The sequence below is a fragment of the Acanthisitta chloris genome, unplaced genomic scaffold, assembly GCF_000695815.1.
Source record: "Acanthisitta chloris isolate BGI_N310 unplaced genomic scaffold, ASM69581v1 scaffold13577, whole genome shotgun sequence".
Classification (NCBI taxonomy): domain Eukaryota; kingdom Metazoa; phylum Chordata; class Aves; order Passeriformes; family Acanthisittidae; genus Acanthisitta; species Acanthisitta chloris.
The window spans coordinates 37,695-53,459 of NW_008684385.1; the positions used below are offsets into that span (position 1 = coordinate 37,695).

Sequence of the window (15,765 nt, forward strand, 5' to 3'; positions counted from 1 at the left end):
AGCTTCTCCTTGTGACCCTTTGCTCGACTCACTCTAGTATGTTCATGTCTTTCTCTACTGTTAACTTTCTGATGTTCAAGTAGCATAACATATAAGGTTTTGATTGCCTGTACAGTGTTTTCAGAATTTGCAGGTCCATGTATGAGCATTTAACAAAACTACTCTCCTTAATATCTGCTCCAGTCCTTAGGAAAGTTAACGCTATTTAATAGGAAGAAAATTTGCAATTTTTTCAATTTAATCTATTTTTGTGCATGAGAAAGGGAAACAGTTAACATACATGCACGTTCTTCTTGGTGGTTAATGTTGCCTTTTCTTTTTCTGGATTTTCCTTTGCTGTTTGTTAAATTCTACAAGACATGTTTTGAGCTGCTTGCTCTCATAGACAGAGAAACCTGCTCTGGATTGTGTACTCTGGATTACTGGCTTAGTACCTGTTCCCCACTATTCATGTGCAGAACTCAAAAAGAAGATGCAAACTTTTGTACTAAAGCTTATGTACATCTTTTGGTGTCCATTGTAACATTAGGAGGATTCATTTCAGTTTTGTATATTGTATTTTAAAATTCGGTAATTCCTTCTTTTTTTTCCCCTCTAAAGGCTGAAGAGCTGCTTGGCCTTGTTTGTATATGACTGAACTGCTAGTTTTAACTGTTTAGACACTTAATACTGTGTTAGAGTACATTTTCATGCTATTGAACGAGCTGCTGCAGAACTTCTCTGATTATTTTTAGTTAGCTCCTGTCTGACTTGCATCTGAAGGAGGTACTTCAAAAATAGAATTCAACATGTATTTCAAACCTATTTTTCTGGAAATGGGATCAATTATAATGATCTCTTAGTGCACGTAAAACATTCAGGGCATCAATTATTTTTTATTAGAATAGTGATTTAGCACTCACGAGTTGAAGCCTGTAGGCTCCTGTATGAATTAGAAGTGTCTGTTTTAAGATTTTCTTTTATAATGCAGAAAAAAACCTCCCTCTATATTCATGTGCAAAAAGTTAGAATTTTCAAAATTATTGTAGCAGTGCTTTAATTTTCCTTCCACTTACTGATAATTCTGCCTCTATTGCAGTATTCAGGAATTTCAAGCTAACCCAAATAGAATCTAGTGATCTAAACTTCTTTATCCTTGTCATATTTTCTTCTTCCACAGTGTTCCTCCTTGCTCCTATCTAGAAGATAGTGGACTTTAAAAGAACAGATTAAATGAAAGATGAAGCTAATTTAAGAGCTTCTGAGCTCTAGCTACTTCAGGAGACAAAAATTCTGTGCAAAGCAGCCTGAAATTATCACTGCCATGATCTGTGTGTGTTGGAAGTGAAAACTCTATCAAACCCTAGTCTCAAATTAATACCAAAATATCCCTGAACACGGGCCAGTTCAAGTCTGAGAACAGTGTGTTCAGGACACAATCAATACCCCTAATAGCAACAAGAAGAAACAAGAAGAAAGTCACTCAGTGCTGTAAATTTCAGTGAACTTGACAACTGCTCAGCCCTGAATAAGTGCCTCTTTCTGAATTACTGTTACTTCATTGCTAGAATATTTGTTTTATGCTTTCAAGACTGCTTAGGCTGAACAACTGTTCTCTGAACCAATTACATTTAGTTTTCCCTTAGTTCCTCGAACTCAATATATTCTCTCTGGGAAGGTGAAAACGGAGGAACACTTTGTATTCAGAAGGATGAAAAAAAGTTTTTGTTAGATCTGTCTTGGTAACAGTGTGGGGCCATGTATGGTATCTCAAATGTTTTGAAAAAGTGTAAAAGCTGGGCCTGGCTTCAAAGAGTTTTTTCTGCTTTCTCTGGTGGCATGTTCATCAGGTAGACTATATTCCAGAAGGCTCTGTAATGCTCTACTCTGAAGGTCCTTATGCTCTCCTTGTTTTCTTTGGCCATCGGCCTCTGCCCCTTTGATTTTATTATTTTTTGTATTTTCCTTGAAGACTCAGACATCCATATTACCATGCTATTAATCAGTACTTCTCATTTGGGAAGGTATGGAACATGTTGCCTGTGACTTGGAGGTCTGTCCAAAGCTGCTGCCTCTCCTTGTTGATCTGGAGTCTGAAGAGCATTGCTGGAGTTAACACTGCATTGCTCTGCTGCAGCCAGGCACTGTGAATGAGACACGGGCCAGGCCTAACCCTACCCAAATCTACTTCTCCCTGCCTCCTTCTGGAAAGAGATAATGCCTTTAAGTGTTAATTTATTCTGTATTGCTGAGGGTTTCCTTACTCCCCCATAGCTGAACCAGATCTGTTTGCCATTGGGCTGGGGGCAGGAAGGTGGCAAGTGGATTGTGAGCAGAAGGAAAGGAGGCCATCAGGAAGTCAGTTTGAGGCAGCATTGGAAATAAGATGCAGATATGTTTGGAATGGAACCTGAGTAATGTGTTGGGAAAAAGAGATGTAAGCATTTTATGAAGTGTTCAATAACGAGTATTTGCCTGTTAAAAGTAAAGGGCTAAAGTATGTGAGCCTGTATTAAAAATAGCACAGAATTTCAGTCCCTCTCAGGTGCTTCAATTTTCATAAGTTGGCTTGGAAAGTGTGGTTTTTTCCTTAGTACATACCAATTTTCCTTTTTTCTGTTTTTTAAACATCTACAATTCCTGCTTGTTATCTTTGACAGGGGCCTGCATTCCAGTTCATGCAGTCTTGTTGCAGTTTATGTAGGTGTACTTGTATTAGCTTTTGAACACTTGATTTGTGTGTTGGCAAATTCAGGTACAGACTGTGACCGCAGCTCTCATACTCACCATCACAGGGGCTGTGCAGCCTTGTCAAGAGCTGTTACAGTATGGCTCTAATCTCCCAGAGCTCTACCTGCACTAGATTCTGAAGTGTTGACTGGAGGACCTGCTCAAAGTGAACTCAGTGGTGCCAACAACATGGCTATTCTGTGGCATCTAATCTAGCAAATGTATTTTTTTCACTATCCAAACCAGTGGTGTTTGTGTTTCTCTGAATCATAAAATAGGCACAGTCTGAATGAAAGGAGAAATTCTGTGTTGCTTGTGTGTCCCTGACTGAGACGGTTATGCTGAAAGTTGTAGGCAATTTCTTTCTGGAATGTGCTAGATTTGTCCAGTGTTAATTTAAAATTATCTGCATGGCTGCATGTAATTTTATTATTAGCTGGTTGTATTTGTGCTAACAGATTGAATGGTGTTTGCTGTAAATTCAATTAATTAAAAAATCCACAAACAGATAATCTTGTTCTTCAGGTTGAACTCCCACCTCCTGATCTTGGCCCAAGCTCTGCACTAAATCAGACACTTAACTTGCTACGGGAGGTTCTGGCATCTCATGACTCATCTGTAATTCCACTGGATGCTCGTCAGGCTGACTTTGTGCAGGTATAAGAATGTTTGACTGCTCTGAAGAGGAGGGAGGAGGAAAAAAAGTATGTAGAAGTTAGTTTCAGTGCACAAAAGAAGGGTGGAACATTAATCTTTTTGTCTGGTCTCATTTTGGAGCTTTCTACCAAATCAGAGTATGTAATGTGAGTAAGAGGATGACTAACAAAGTGGATAATTACAGTTATAGTATGGAGTGCTACTCTTAACGTAGTATCTAAATTCTGTTATTCAATTACTACTCCATTAAGTAAATACACCATCAAGATTGCACAATTGCCAGTTATCTAATCTGGGTTACTCTTCCTCCTGCCAGGTTGGAATCTGTTCTTCTCAAGTTTTTACTTTCCCCATCTCTGTGGTAGCTGATCACCTGCTGACAAATCCAGTAGAAAACTGCTTTCACAGTTGGAAACTCATTCCTCTTTATTCTGCTTTGGGGAATAAATACACGATAGAGACAGAATGAGGTTAGAAGCCTCGTGTGACATGATTTCCTCCCTCCCTTCCTTCTTTTCTCCGTGTTTGATTTTTAGGTTCTGTCTTGTGTGCTAGATCCATTGTTACAGATGTGTACTATGTCTGCTAGTAATCTGGGCACAGCTGATATGGCAACCTTCATGGTAAATTCACTTTATATGATGAAGACTACTTTGGCTCTCTTTGAGTTCACTGACAAGCGTCTAGAAATGTTGCAGTTTCAGGTAAGCTTTAACAGCCCCAAAAGAAAATTAATTTATCACTGATTTTTGCAGACTATGAGTTACGATGTGAACATACTTATCTTTGATAATGTTGGCTTTGGGTCAATTCTGAATCAGGGAAATGGGATAATAGGGCTTCTTATCAGAGACCATGAGCCAATAGCATCTTTCGTTTTAAACAGACAAAAACTGATTAGAAGATTTGGTTTGGTTCAGTTTAGTTGCAGATAAACCCAGATCAGTGAACATTTTTATTATCCTAATCATTCTAATATTTATCTGCAAACTGTGTGAGAAGAAGCAAATGGAAGTTGAAAGTTAAGTCAAATGGCTGACTATATTCCAACATATAGTGAGTACTAGATGTAGCTGAAATTACTACTACAATTCTGCTTTCTACCGTTCTTTTCTCATTTGTTTGGTTTCCCTGAATGTCTCAGGACAGTAGTTTGTATGTGGTATCACATATGACATTTGAAATGGTATCATACATGGAAATGTAAGTTTAGAAACCACTGACTTGTGAAAACTTGGGCCCTGCCCATTTATATTTTGCTACATAAACATTCTGCAGTGTATCTCAGGAGAGCTTTCAGAGCTGGGGGGCTTGAAAAATGTCACAGCTTCTTGTTTGAAGGCATCAGTAAGGATTGGCTGTGAGCCATTTTTCGCTTTCTAATCAGAATTTCTAGCACCTTTTAGCTCTCAAACAAACAAACAGACAACCTCACCAAGCCATCTGGGGTATTTCTAATTTCCATTATCAGAGTTTCTTTTTCACAGTAGATGTTGCAATTGATTTATTCTTCAGGTAAGGAGTAGAACTGAAGGTTATGCATTTAGTACCATTTACTCTCTTCAAACATTTTACAAATACAGGAACAGACTGAAAAAATTATCCTTAAGATTATACATAAGTAGGTTATTCAAGTGGAGTTAGAATGGCATATTTAACAGGGGAAACATTTTTCATAGAAAAAAGAACTCTCTTAAGACAGTTAAAATCTCCAAATTGAAATATTAAGATTTCCCTCCTGATTTAAAATGAAAAATGTGTTTTTCTAAACAATTTTAGGAAGTAAAAAGGTGAACTCTTAAAATATCAGACATAGAAGTCTTACATTTTACTTAGAGTTTAATATATTATAATTTTATTTCTCTTCTTTAGGATTGGAAGAAAAAAAACCAAGAAATGTGGGGTAGTTATCTGTAAAAATGAAGTAATAATGTATATATACCCAAGTATCTTTCTGAGACTGCTCAAACTAAAAAATGATTGCTGCTGCTGTGACTGGATTTAGTAATTAGGTTTCTCTGCAAAGTTAACATTGTCTTAAGAATGTAAAATACATGTGACTTTTTTTTCATATGAAGACGATTAAAACAAAATTGATAACTGCAATTTCATTGTCTGTTGTTCTTCCAGTTAACTTTTTTCAAATCCATATTTATCAGTATTGAATTGAAAATCAATACTGATTATGATTTAGTTTCAATTTTATTTTCCTTATGGTAGACTGTCTCTTATTTATCATAAAACTGCCATACTGTTGTCAATATTTTAAATAAGAGTTGAATTATTTTTATCACATACTTTCAAAGAACTATAGGAAAATAAAATGACAGGATTTTTTAAGATCAGGGCTATAGTAATTTTCTTTTTTTTTGTGCTGTTGTATTTACAAATACAGAAGAACATAGGTTCTTGTATTAGTCAGACATGAGAGAATTGTCTACATTTTTATTTCTGTCTCCTTGTAATATGGCAGATGTAAATGGATAAAATAATTATGCTGTATGTGTTTGTAGTTCTTCCTTCTTTGCTGATCACTCTCCTTCTTATTTGTGTTTGTTTCTTCTTATTTGTGTTTCTAGACCTTTTAACCTCAGAGCTTGTTATATTTAATATGCCCACGCACTTTTTATAAATACCTTATGCTTAAAATTTCAGATTGAAGCTCATTTAGATACACTCATAAATGAACAGGCTTCCTACGTGCTAACAAGAGCTGGCCTAAGTTACATATATAACGCATTGCAGCAACACAAACCGGAACAGGTAAGCTTATATAACTTACATGTTGATGAGGTGCTACTTACTTGCCAACTAGTAGAATTTTGGCACTAACATCTTTGCAAGTTAAGCTTCCTCTGAAAGCAAAAGCTTAGCAGTATCTGTTGCTGCTTCCCATGGGACCAGGACTATTAGACAAAGGCACCTTGCAACTGCAGGTTTGCCCTACACTGTGTGTTCAGCAAGCCTAGCAGGTTTGGTGTGCAGCAGTCCTTCTGTACTGCCTGTTTGTGTATTGTTGACAGACTCCACACACCACAGGCGTCCTATACGTTCTCAGAATAACTGTGTAGATAGTTTAATACACCTCAGAAAGTGCCTGAAGTCAAGCTGGCTTTGAAAGACAAATACTGAGTACGTGTACCACCACTTCCAGGACACCTAGAACATACTAGGTCTGTTGTGCTTGTAGCATGCAGCTTTCTTCATTGCTTGCTCTAGCACCACGCATGGAGTTGATAGATACCTGTGTGCATTAGGTAATTGCTTCTTTTTTTTCTTGTGTGAAAAATTGGCAAATGAGTTTAGTAAGTGATTTCAAAAAGTTTCGTCTTTTGTCGCTGCTGTAGTTATTCTAGTACCAAGATAGTTTGATTCTCAAAGTGAAAAATTTCTTAGCTGAAAACTGGAATTCAAAGCTCACACCCTTCTTTTTTGAGAAACACAGTTGCAATGTGATAGATGTCAGTGCAGCCCTTCTTCCCTTCAGCTGTGCCTATGTCTTCTTGTGATCTTTGTGAAAGTGAAGAACAGTGTTTTCTGGAGAAAGCACAGCTCTGTTGGAGAGCTTTGTGTTGTTTTTTCAGCTCATATTTTTACATGAAGTGCCCAAACTCAACAGATTTTTATGTATAAAGATGAATAAATAAATGTGTAAATAATCTGATTAATAACTCAGCTTAGTTTTCTATTCATGATCCTATCTCCTGTTCTAAAACCAATTTCAAGTTGACTAGGGCAGGTTGTAATGGAATGTAGCAATTTTCTTTTATATCTGTACAGCTGCAGAGGTGATGTTGCAGGTTTTGCTAGGGGGTTAAGCAGTGCTTACGCATTGTATTGCCATGCCAGCACAGAAGATTTACTGGGAAGCATTTGAATTGTTCACGGTCCCAGAACAGATTAATAGAGCAAAGTTGCCCACTCTAAGTCTAAAACAAAGGGATGTGGCCAGTTTGCAGTTTAGTTAGTAATCTAGACCTTGTGGAAGGCTGGTTTTTGGTCTTATTTAATGGTGAAGGAGGAAGAAAAGGATTTGAAAGGACATATTAAGAACTCACAATTCTCAGCTTTTAATTTAAGAAAGCAGTAGAGTAGAAATTGAACTGTCAGCAGCACATCAGTATTGATATGGTGATATAGTTTCCAGTCATGTAAGATCCTGTAGCAGGACCATATAACAATTTACTACTGAACTGATTGTAGACTTTATCTTTTTCTATACACTAGTATGACCTCTTTTATCCCCCTGTTTGACTACTGATTCTCAGGGTCCTCTTTCAAACTTGTCAAGTATGGATTCCGTGTCCCTGAAGGTTGCCATGGTAAGCATTTTGCACTCTTGTGTTAGTGGTGATGCTGTGACATGGGAAGGAATGCTGTTAATTGTGTGGTGGTGTAGATATTCATCTAACCACTCATACTCTTTAAGAATAGCTAAATTACATGTCTGGGTATACTTTCTTCATTTGTAGTAATTTGACCACTTGAAGTAATAAATACATAAATTATTTATGAAGAGGTAGTAGTAGAATATTAGTTTCTAAAACTTGAGAAACAGAACTTTACTTACAAGAATGCTATCCCATGAGTCATCTTAAATTGCTAAAAGCAAATACTTAGCTCTAATTAGTTTTAATCACCAAAGTTTCTTTTTTTGCCTGTGTGCTTTGAAATATAGGTTCTGCTATCATTTATAATTTTAGTCCTAAGGCTTTGATTTTATGCAAATAGTTCAGCTTTACTCAGAAGTTAGATTCTGAGCATATGTCACAGTTATATTTTTCTAAGTTGAAAGCTACAATATATTTTAAAACAAATTATCAGCTGGTATTTTTTCTTAGAGTGTGTCAAGGCTATTTTGCATAGAGATAGCAATATCCCAGTTCGGTAGACAATAATATACGTCAATCTTCTTGCTTAGCCAAGTTTATCTTTATTTTGAAAGTTGAACTGTAAATGAAGGCCTGCTCATCCAGCAGTATGTTTATACCCCCATGAAAAAGGTCTTTTTAAATGAGAAATTTTTAAAGGTTTTTGAAGACAATTCTATGTTGAATCCATCCTAATTGTGTCAGTGTAGCCTATCTTTTTTCTATTCAGGTTTTAAAACAGCAATTCCCAAACTGTTTGGATGAACAGAGCTCTGGCAGAGTACTCAGTGGTTCACTCAGATCAGCATGCATCCTTATTAATATTTATAAATTTTGCATTTAAAATGTCTTCTATTTATCGCAGTCTTGAAGACCAACAAGGAATTTAAAGGGTGCAGCTTGGGGACCTTCTTGTTAAATTATATATATGCAACTCTGTTATCTAGAGCAGCACATGATAATTTCACTTGAATAATTAAGAGAAGAATCCAACTGTTTTATTTCCTTCATTACTTTTGTTCATATCTGCCTCTGTGAACACACTTTAACCAGAATGGAACCCCATATGCTGAAATCAAACCCACATAAATTCCATCTATCAGCCTAGTCTGTTGGCTTCTCAGGATTTAAACCAGGAGGGAGTACTTGCAGGCAGATTCACTGCCTCCCAATTATGCTTGAAAGTTTTCCAGGTCCAAGCCTTTCAAGTTGTTCATATGTGCTTGCAAATGCTGTACTAGTAAAGTCCATATCCCTCTCAGCTGAAGCTTCTCAGCTTTCCAGACAAAGGCAGATAACCCCAAAAATTTAATTCATGAGAACTGTGAGTGACTTCACTAGTAATTTTTACTTACATTTTGTATGTTTAAATGATGGATGGATGTGGATTTTAGGGTTTACCAACTGGAGAATATTCATTCAGTCTCCAGGAGGGTTGCCATTGTTAGATAAACTTGTCTTGGGCCTTGCTTGAGTGAGTAATGCCAAGAATGGAGGTCATACTGTTTTTCTGGGTAACCTGTTCAGTGTTTGATGACATTTCTTATGAGAATTTTTCCTCTCGCTATCTAATCAAAATTATCCTTAGTGTAATATGTGTCCAGTATTCTTCATATCTTCAACTGTGGGAAGGCCTCGTTTCATCTTCTCTGTAGTCACCCATTTGATCATACAATCACAGAATGGTTTGGGTGGAAGGGACCTTAAAGATCATCTGATGATCCTCTGCAATGGGCTGGGACACCTTCCACTAGACCAGGTTGATCAAAGCCCATTCCAGCCTGGCCTTGAACACTGCCAGGAATGGGGCAGCCACACCTTCTCTGATACATAGTTGAAGACAGCAGTAAAGTTTGTTCTTAGTGTTTTCCTCTCCAAACTGCTAGAATCAAAGTACTTCTCTTTTTTTTTTTACTATATTGTATGAGGCTTAGAAGCAGTTCAAGGAGCCTGAACTGTGTGGTTTGCTCGTTTTCCCCAACTTAAGCAGTGACTCCCTGCCAAAAAGTAAAAAGAAACACACAAAAAGAGTCATGCAACATGTCTAACTTGGACAGAGTAGATTTCTGTCTGAAGTTGTCTGTATTCCCTCTGCACTGAATAGACTAGATCTGATCTACGGTGGTGCATGTGTCCCTGGGCAGTGGCTGCATAGGAAGCTTAGGTGGATAATTATTCGAGCTGGGTTCTCATTATTTGTCCTTCACCCTTATTCCTCAGAGTCAGAAACAAAATTTTGATGGCAGAGGTGCCAGAGTTAGACATTTGTCTTGGACTATTAAGTTTTACTTCTTAATATAACCACTTTTCAGAAATCCATGCGTTTACCTGTTTTCATATAACAGCGAGTTGTTACTATGTTGATCTCATATTCTCTCCCCGCCAGGGTCAATTTGATCGCTATCTGTCTGCTCCAGATAGTTTGTTAATGTCCCAGCTGAATTTCCTTCTGAGTGCCACTGTGAAGTAAGTACCTTACCTTTGAATTTCTATTGTGCCTTCATAATGATCAAAAAGATGAATTTGAGGAGGTTTTAGTCGATCATGGTGAGAATTCAAGCTATCAGTTATATTTGCATTGTCCTTTGGGTCACAGTGTAGTTCTGTTCTGGCTCTCTCTTTGAACAAGCAGTGAGGAGTATTGTAATTCTGTAACTTTTTGAGGTAGTTACTCAGACACCACCAAAATTAATTACTAGTCTATTTTGAACATGTTCTGCTGTGTCGGCAGGTTTTTGTCAACTTAGTTGTGAATTGTTTTAGAACTATTTTTTAAGCATTCCTAAGACAGCTGAAATGTGTAGTTCTCCAAGATTTATTTTATCCCCATTGCTTTGTCAGGTCTAGAATTTTCAACTTTGTCGTGTGCCATGGTGTTTTGGCATTCTTGAATATTGAATATTGGGCTGAGATTATTTTACTTTTCACCTAAAACATTTTTTGTAATATATTTTTTCTATTATTTTACTTACTCCTTGGTGTATGGAATGAGAAGTCTATTATTTAGCTCCTCTTGTTTTTTTGAATGTAACTGAATCCTAAGGCTAGAGAAAGTGCCATGAATTTCCTTCCAATTAAATGTGAACCACGTGAAGACATCCTGTAGTACTTAGAGAATAACATGCTGCACTGATCAAAAACTTTTCTTGGCATTTTTTCACACTTTTGTGAAGAATCTAAGTTACAGATTATACCAGTAATAGAGACTAGCACATCACATTTTACATAATGCAGTAGTGTTTGGATTTTCATTACTGGTACCTGTCCCCAGTGGGATTGTATGACAGCATCTTGCAATACAAAAATGACATATGTCAAGGGAAAAATAATAATTGTTGGGAATTGAATAGGACAGTTCAGTTGGAAGGCACCTACAATGATCAGCTAGTCCAGCTGCCAGGTTCTCATGCTGTACTGTTCAGGTTCTCCTCATCCGAAGACTTCCAGTTTCATGCCACATAACTGGTGCATGGCTAGGCATGGACATGCTGGTGCTTTTCAGCAGGCACTGGGTGTCTCTGCTAGGATTACCATTCCCACAGCTCAGCTGGCAGGGCTGACCCTGCCATGCCAGAGCTCTGCTGCTCCACTACAGACCAAACAGGGTAGCTTGAGCAGTAATGTCAGTGAAGCATTCCAGCTTCTGCTTCTCGGTGTCAAGCTATTAAACCTGTATTTTAGCTCTTGCTTTCTTTGTTTTATTGTAGGTCTGTTTAAAAATCCTGACAACAATAAATGTATTTTGAAAACCTCAACTTTTCACTGCTAACGCAGAAGCAATGTTAGGAGGTTGACTTCTTGCTACTGTAGAGACTCAGGCACAGTGAAATTACTTGAGCTTGGTTCATCTGACAGAAGAAATGATTAAGATAAACTAGTTCTGTAGGCACTCTTATCCCATTGATAAGCTTTTTAAACCTCTCAGCACAGTTTAAGCCACATTCAGGTTGTCTTGCAGCAGTGGGCACTTGAGAGGTAAGAGGGAAGCCTTTGCCTGAGGATCACTGCTATAGCTGCTACAACTCAGCTAACATGCACAAGTCTATAATCAATGGTATAGGTCAGGTTCTGCCCAGACTTAAAAATAAAAAAATAATCGGTTACCCATCAAACATGTAGCTTTAAGCACAAGCAATCCATTTGAAGGTAAAATAGCTGTTTACAGAGAAGAATGCTTGTAGAATCAGTCTTGACAGCCAGTGTTTTCTATGGGAAATAAACCTTGAAAATGCAAAAGTTTCTCAAAATTCAAGCAAAACATTTAACCACTGCTATCATTTTAATCTCTGGCTATAGAAGGTGAAATTTTCAATTCTAAAGACATATTCCTTCACATCAAATAATTGTGCTCCAGTGCTCCAGCAGTTGAGCTGGAACCCAAGAGGTCTTTGGCTCTCAGAATGAGACCACATGCTTTTGATAAGAGACCGATGTCTTGCATACTCATTGGCAATATCATTTAAGCTTTACAACTATGAAGAACATTTGCCAGTTTATTCTCTTGTATTTCAAATTCCTTTGCTCATTTAAAAAGTCTTAAGCTGTTTATTTATATGGTTGTTGGTCTTGAAAAACTCTTTTCATTTGTGTTGGATCACAGAAACTGAATGTTGGAATTACTATTTTTAGAAAGTGCTGCCATTTGTGTTAGTGATAAAATGTATCATCACGTTGTTATGGCAACTGAAATCGTAATGTACTGATTAATGACACTGACATTATTTGATGGGAAGACTCGTGTGATACCGTTCAGTTCTCTGGAATATTTTAGTGAAGTTTTTCTTTTAATTTATTTGGTGCAAATAGTTTTATACAAATTCTGTGTGCAATATCTTCTTAAAAGATTGTCATGTTACAGTAGCTTAATGATCCCAGGCTGAGATCAGACAGATTTTTCCTGAACACCCTGAGTATATTTCCCTTACAATAGTGGGTTTGGATTTGCTATTATAGGGCTAGTCTTTTTTTCAGGTATTCTAATAACCTAGTAATACTGGCAGTTGATGCTGTATATCGAAAAACTGGATACTGTTTGTCAGAATGAAATGCAGGTTTGGTCTTCTAACCTGCTTTCTCATAGCTTTTGTTCTTTAATGTTCCCTGTAAAGACAAAGTTCTTTGTATTTGATCTTTGAAATTTCTTTAACTTGTCAGTTCCCAACAGTTGGTGAATTCAGCCCTGATTCTAGTGGATGCAGTTCTGGTGTCTTTGTTCCTTTGCTGCATATTACAGCAGGGCTGAATCTGGGTTTGTGGTTACCTTGGTTTCCTCAGCTTCTGCTGGTGTTCCATTTGCATGGGTCTGGCTGTGAAATAGGTGTAACTACTGTTTCTGTTAGATAAAAATGCATCTGCAACAGGAAACACATCACTGTGATGATTAAAGTAAACTGATTCAATGGGCAATGTAAAAGAAATTTGTTAGGTTGTCTTCAAAAAATATTAAAGTTTCCAGTTAAATGTAGCATTCAGTCTCTGTGCTTTGTTACTCATTTAGCTTCAGAAAAATAATAGGACACAGACTTCATAGCATTGTTGGTGAAAGGTTGAGTTTTAAATCTCTGACCACTGTCACTCCTATTTGACTGATTATGGAATCAGGTGCTGTAAAGATAGAGCAAATAGAATATATTTGCTAGTAGATAAAAAACCCAGTGTATTTACAAAGGACAGTGAGAAGGCACTGGAGGTAGATCACTAAGTTTATGTCTTCTAAAAGATGTAGGGGAGTGCAGGTGGGAAAATAACATATGCAAATTATCCTGCTTTTAGTTTTTACTTGATTGTAGAAGTAAAGAAGCTAATTTCTTGGTAATCAGGATCATATACGTGAGTTTATCTGTGTATGATACAAAGAGAGAATAAAGCCTTTTGTTTTAAAACTTTGAGCTGTTTTCACAGTTGAAGTAAAAGGGCTTTGTAATGTAACTCACACTGATTTTTGCTGTGTAGTTTTAGCATGTATCTTTAATTCCTCGTATGTAGTACAGTTGCATTCACTCTGAGTTGCAAATTATGTGGTTTTGTTTTGTTTTGTTTTAGAGAGCAGATAATAAAACAATCAACAGAACTGGTCTGCAGAGCTTACAGTGAGTTGTATGCAGCTGTGATGGATCCTTCAAATGAATATAAAGATCCAGAAACCATACTACACAGATCTCCTCATCAAGTTCAGGCACTCCTTTCATAGTCCTGCTTCCCCCAGATTTATCAGAATCCATAATTCTGTATTTGTTGAGTCTTTGCATTGAATTATTTTTCTGCTTTGAATTTTGATGTGTAACTGTATAGTTAAAATATGTAGTAATGCGTTTTTGTTTAATCTGCTTGGCAGAAGTCTAGTCTTTCCTGTGTCTTTGAATACTTTCTATAGGCCAGAAAATAGAATATAGATTAAAAATTATTTTAATGTATTTCTCTGATGGAAATGGACCTTGACAATGTGCAATCTCTTTGAAAAAGGAGAATAGCTTTTTCCTTGCTGTACATAATCCTTTGAACTACAGATTTAACCAGTGTCTCTTAGGACCTCACCAGTATTTTTATTTGCTCTATTCTTTGTTCTTTCAGTCTTTTTCTTAGCCTTTCATCAGTAAACACTGATAACTGAAACTTTAATACAACTAATACGCTTTGAATGACTCATGTGCATCACTTTTGCAGCTCATAAATCATTTCAGAATACTTGATGCTCTTTTGCAAATCCTGTTGATTAAATCTTTGAGGAAAAATTTGTGTGCTTTTTTGGAATCCATTACCTGGTGTTTTTGGTAAGAAAAAGATATATTTTAGCAACATGTATGTACATAACCCAGAACTTAATGCTTTAAGTTATTAATACAGTTTTGTTTTACTGGAAGGATTTTGGTTTAGTGCAGTTGTTCAGTAGGAATCCTCACAGCAGTTGAAACTTGCTGGGAAACTCTCTCAAGGCTGGGACCAGCAACAATGTAGGTTAGCAAAGTGGTTTGCACAGCAGTGTGGCCATTCCTCCTCCACATGTACATGCACATGTTTTGCTTGGTTTAATGTACAGAAAAAGTCCATCTGCTCTAGTTCAAGTGTTTATTCAATTAATAATGCACCGAGAGATTTTCATGGTTTACATGTCTGCAGCGGTACTTCTAAAACGTGTATTAAAGTGCACCTGTGGCAGCCACAGGTTGTCTTTGGAATTACATGGGAGAGCCAGAGTGCATTGATCAGTTCCAGGCTGATGCATAGAAAGCCGTAAGTGAAGATTTAATTTCTTTCCTCCTTTGGTGCAAAGCTGAATCTACTCTGTGTAGAAACTGATAATACAGAGTTATGATTCAGGGGACCTTTGCTTCCAGAAAAAGAGGAAAATAAATAAGTGGGACACTTGTTTTCTGTTGAGCCTTACAATTTTCTTTAAATTCCTTAAGCATCTTTTAGGAAAGTATTGTTAAAGAGAAACCTTCAGGAAACAAAAAGTTAGTAAAATGAATTTGTGACTTGTTTTGTTTGTTTGTTTGTTTTAAGGGTAATATCATCTGTTTTGTTGGAAGCATTTCGCTTTATCCCTCTCTTTGTTGCTGTGTGAGTGCCACAGTTATTACAGTTGCCTGAGTTTACTCTCACATATGTGGCTTATTTTATATACATCAGGGGGAGATGAGCAGTCATTCATATTGAATAACTGATTTTATTTTTATTAGTAATAATATTCTCCACGTAAAATATATACCTAGTGGCAGCCAAGTCTGCAGTTTAGTGTATTCTTGCAAAAGAGCAAGACATGAAGAAGAGCAGGAGCAGTACATTTTAGTCTCTCAGAAAAGTCATTGCACAAAATCCATCCAGTGCGCCAGAAAGCAGCTTCCTTGTTAATACCACAATAAAGCAATAGCTCCTTTTCCAAATGGGCATAATTTGTTGGTATAGTAGAAAAAGATTTGAAAGTGTCCCTGGAGTTCTTGGATCGGGCATAAATCTTTCTGTAAATATGAATGTTCGATTTATTCTGTTTAAAATCTCTGGACCTGTACAACAAAAAACTCTAGAAGCT

General features: G+C 36.9%; 1 protein-coding gene across 1 annotated transcript in view; it reads left to right on the forward strand.

Moving 5' to 3' along the window:
- Positions 1–14,581, forward strand: part of COG6 (component of oligomeric golgi complex 6) — a gene marked incomplete at its 5' end in the record, with an annotated part of 51,801 nt that extends 37,220 nt beyond the window's left edge. Inside the window, 6 exons of the mRNA XM_009079323.1 lie at positions 3,235–3,366; positions 3,903–4,070; positions 6,022–6,129; positions 7,635–7,688; positions 10,123–10,202; positions 13,779–14,581. Coding sequence (XP_009077571.1) covers positions 3,235–3,366; positions 3,903–4,070; positions 6,022–6,129; positions 7,635–7,688; positions 10,123–10,202; positions 13,779–13,926 — 690 coding nt within the window. The remainder of the gene's footprint in view (positions 1–3,234; positions 3,367–3,902; positions 4,071–6,021; positions 6,130–7,634; positions 7,689–10,122; positions 10,203–13,778) is intronic.
- Between the last annotated feature and the right edge of the window lie 1,184 nt (positions 14,582–15,765).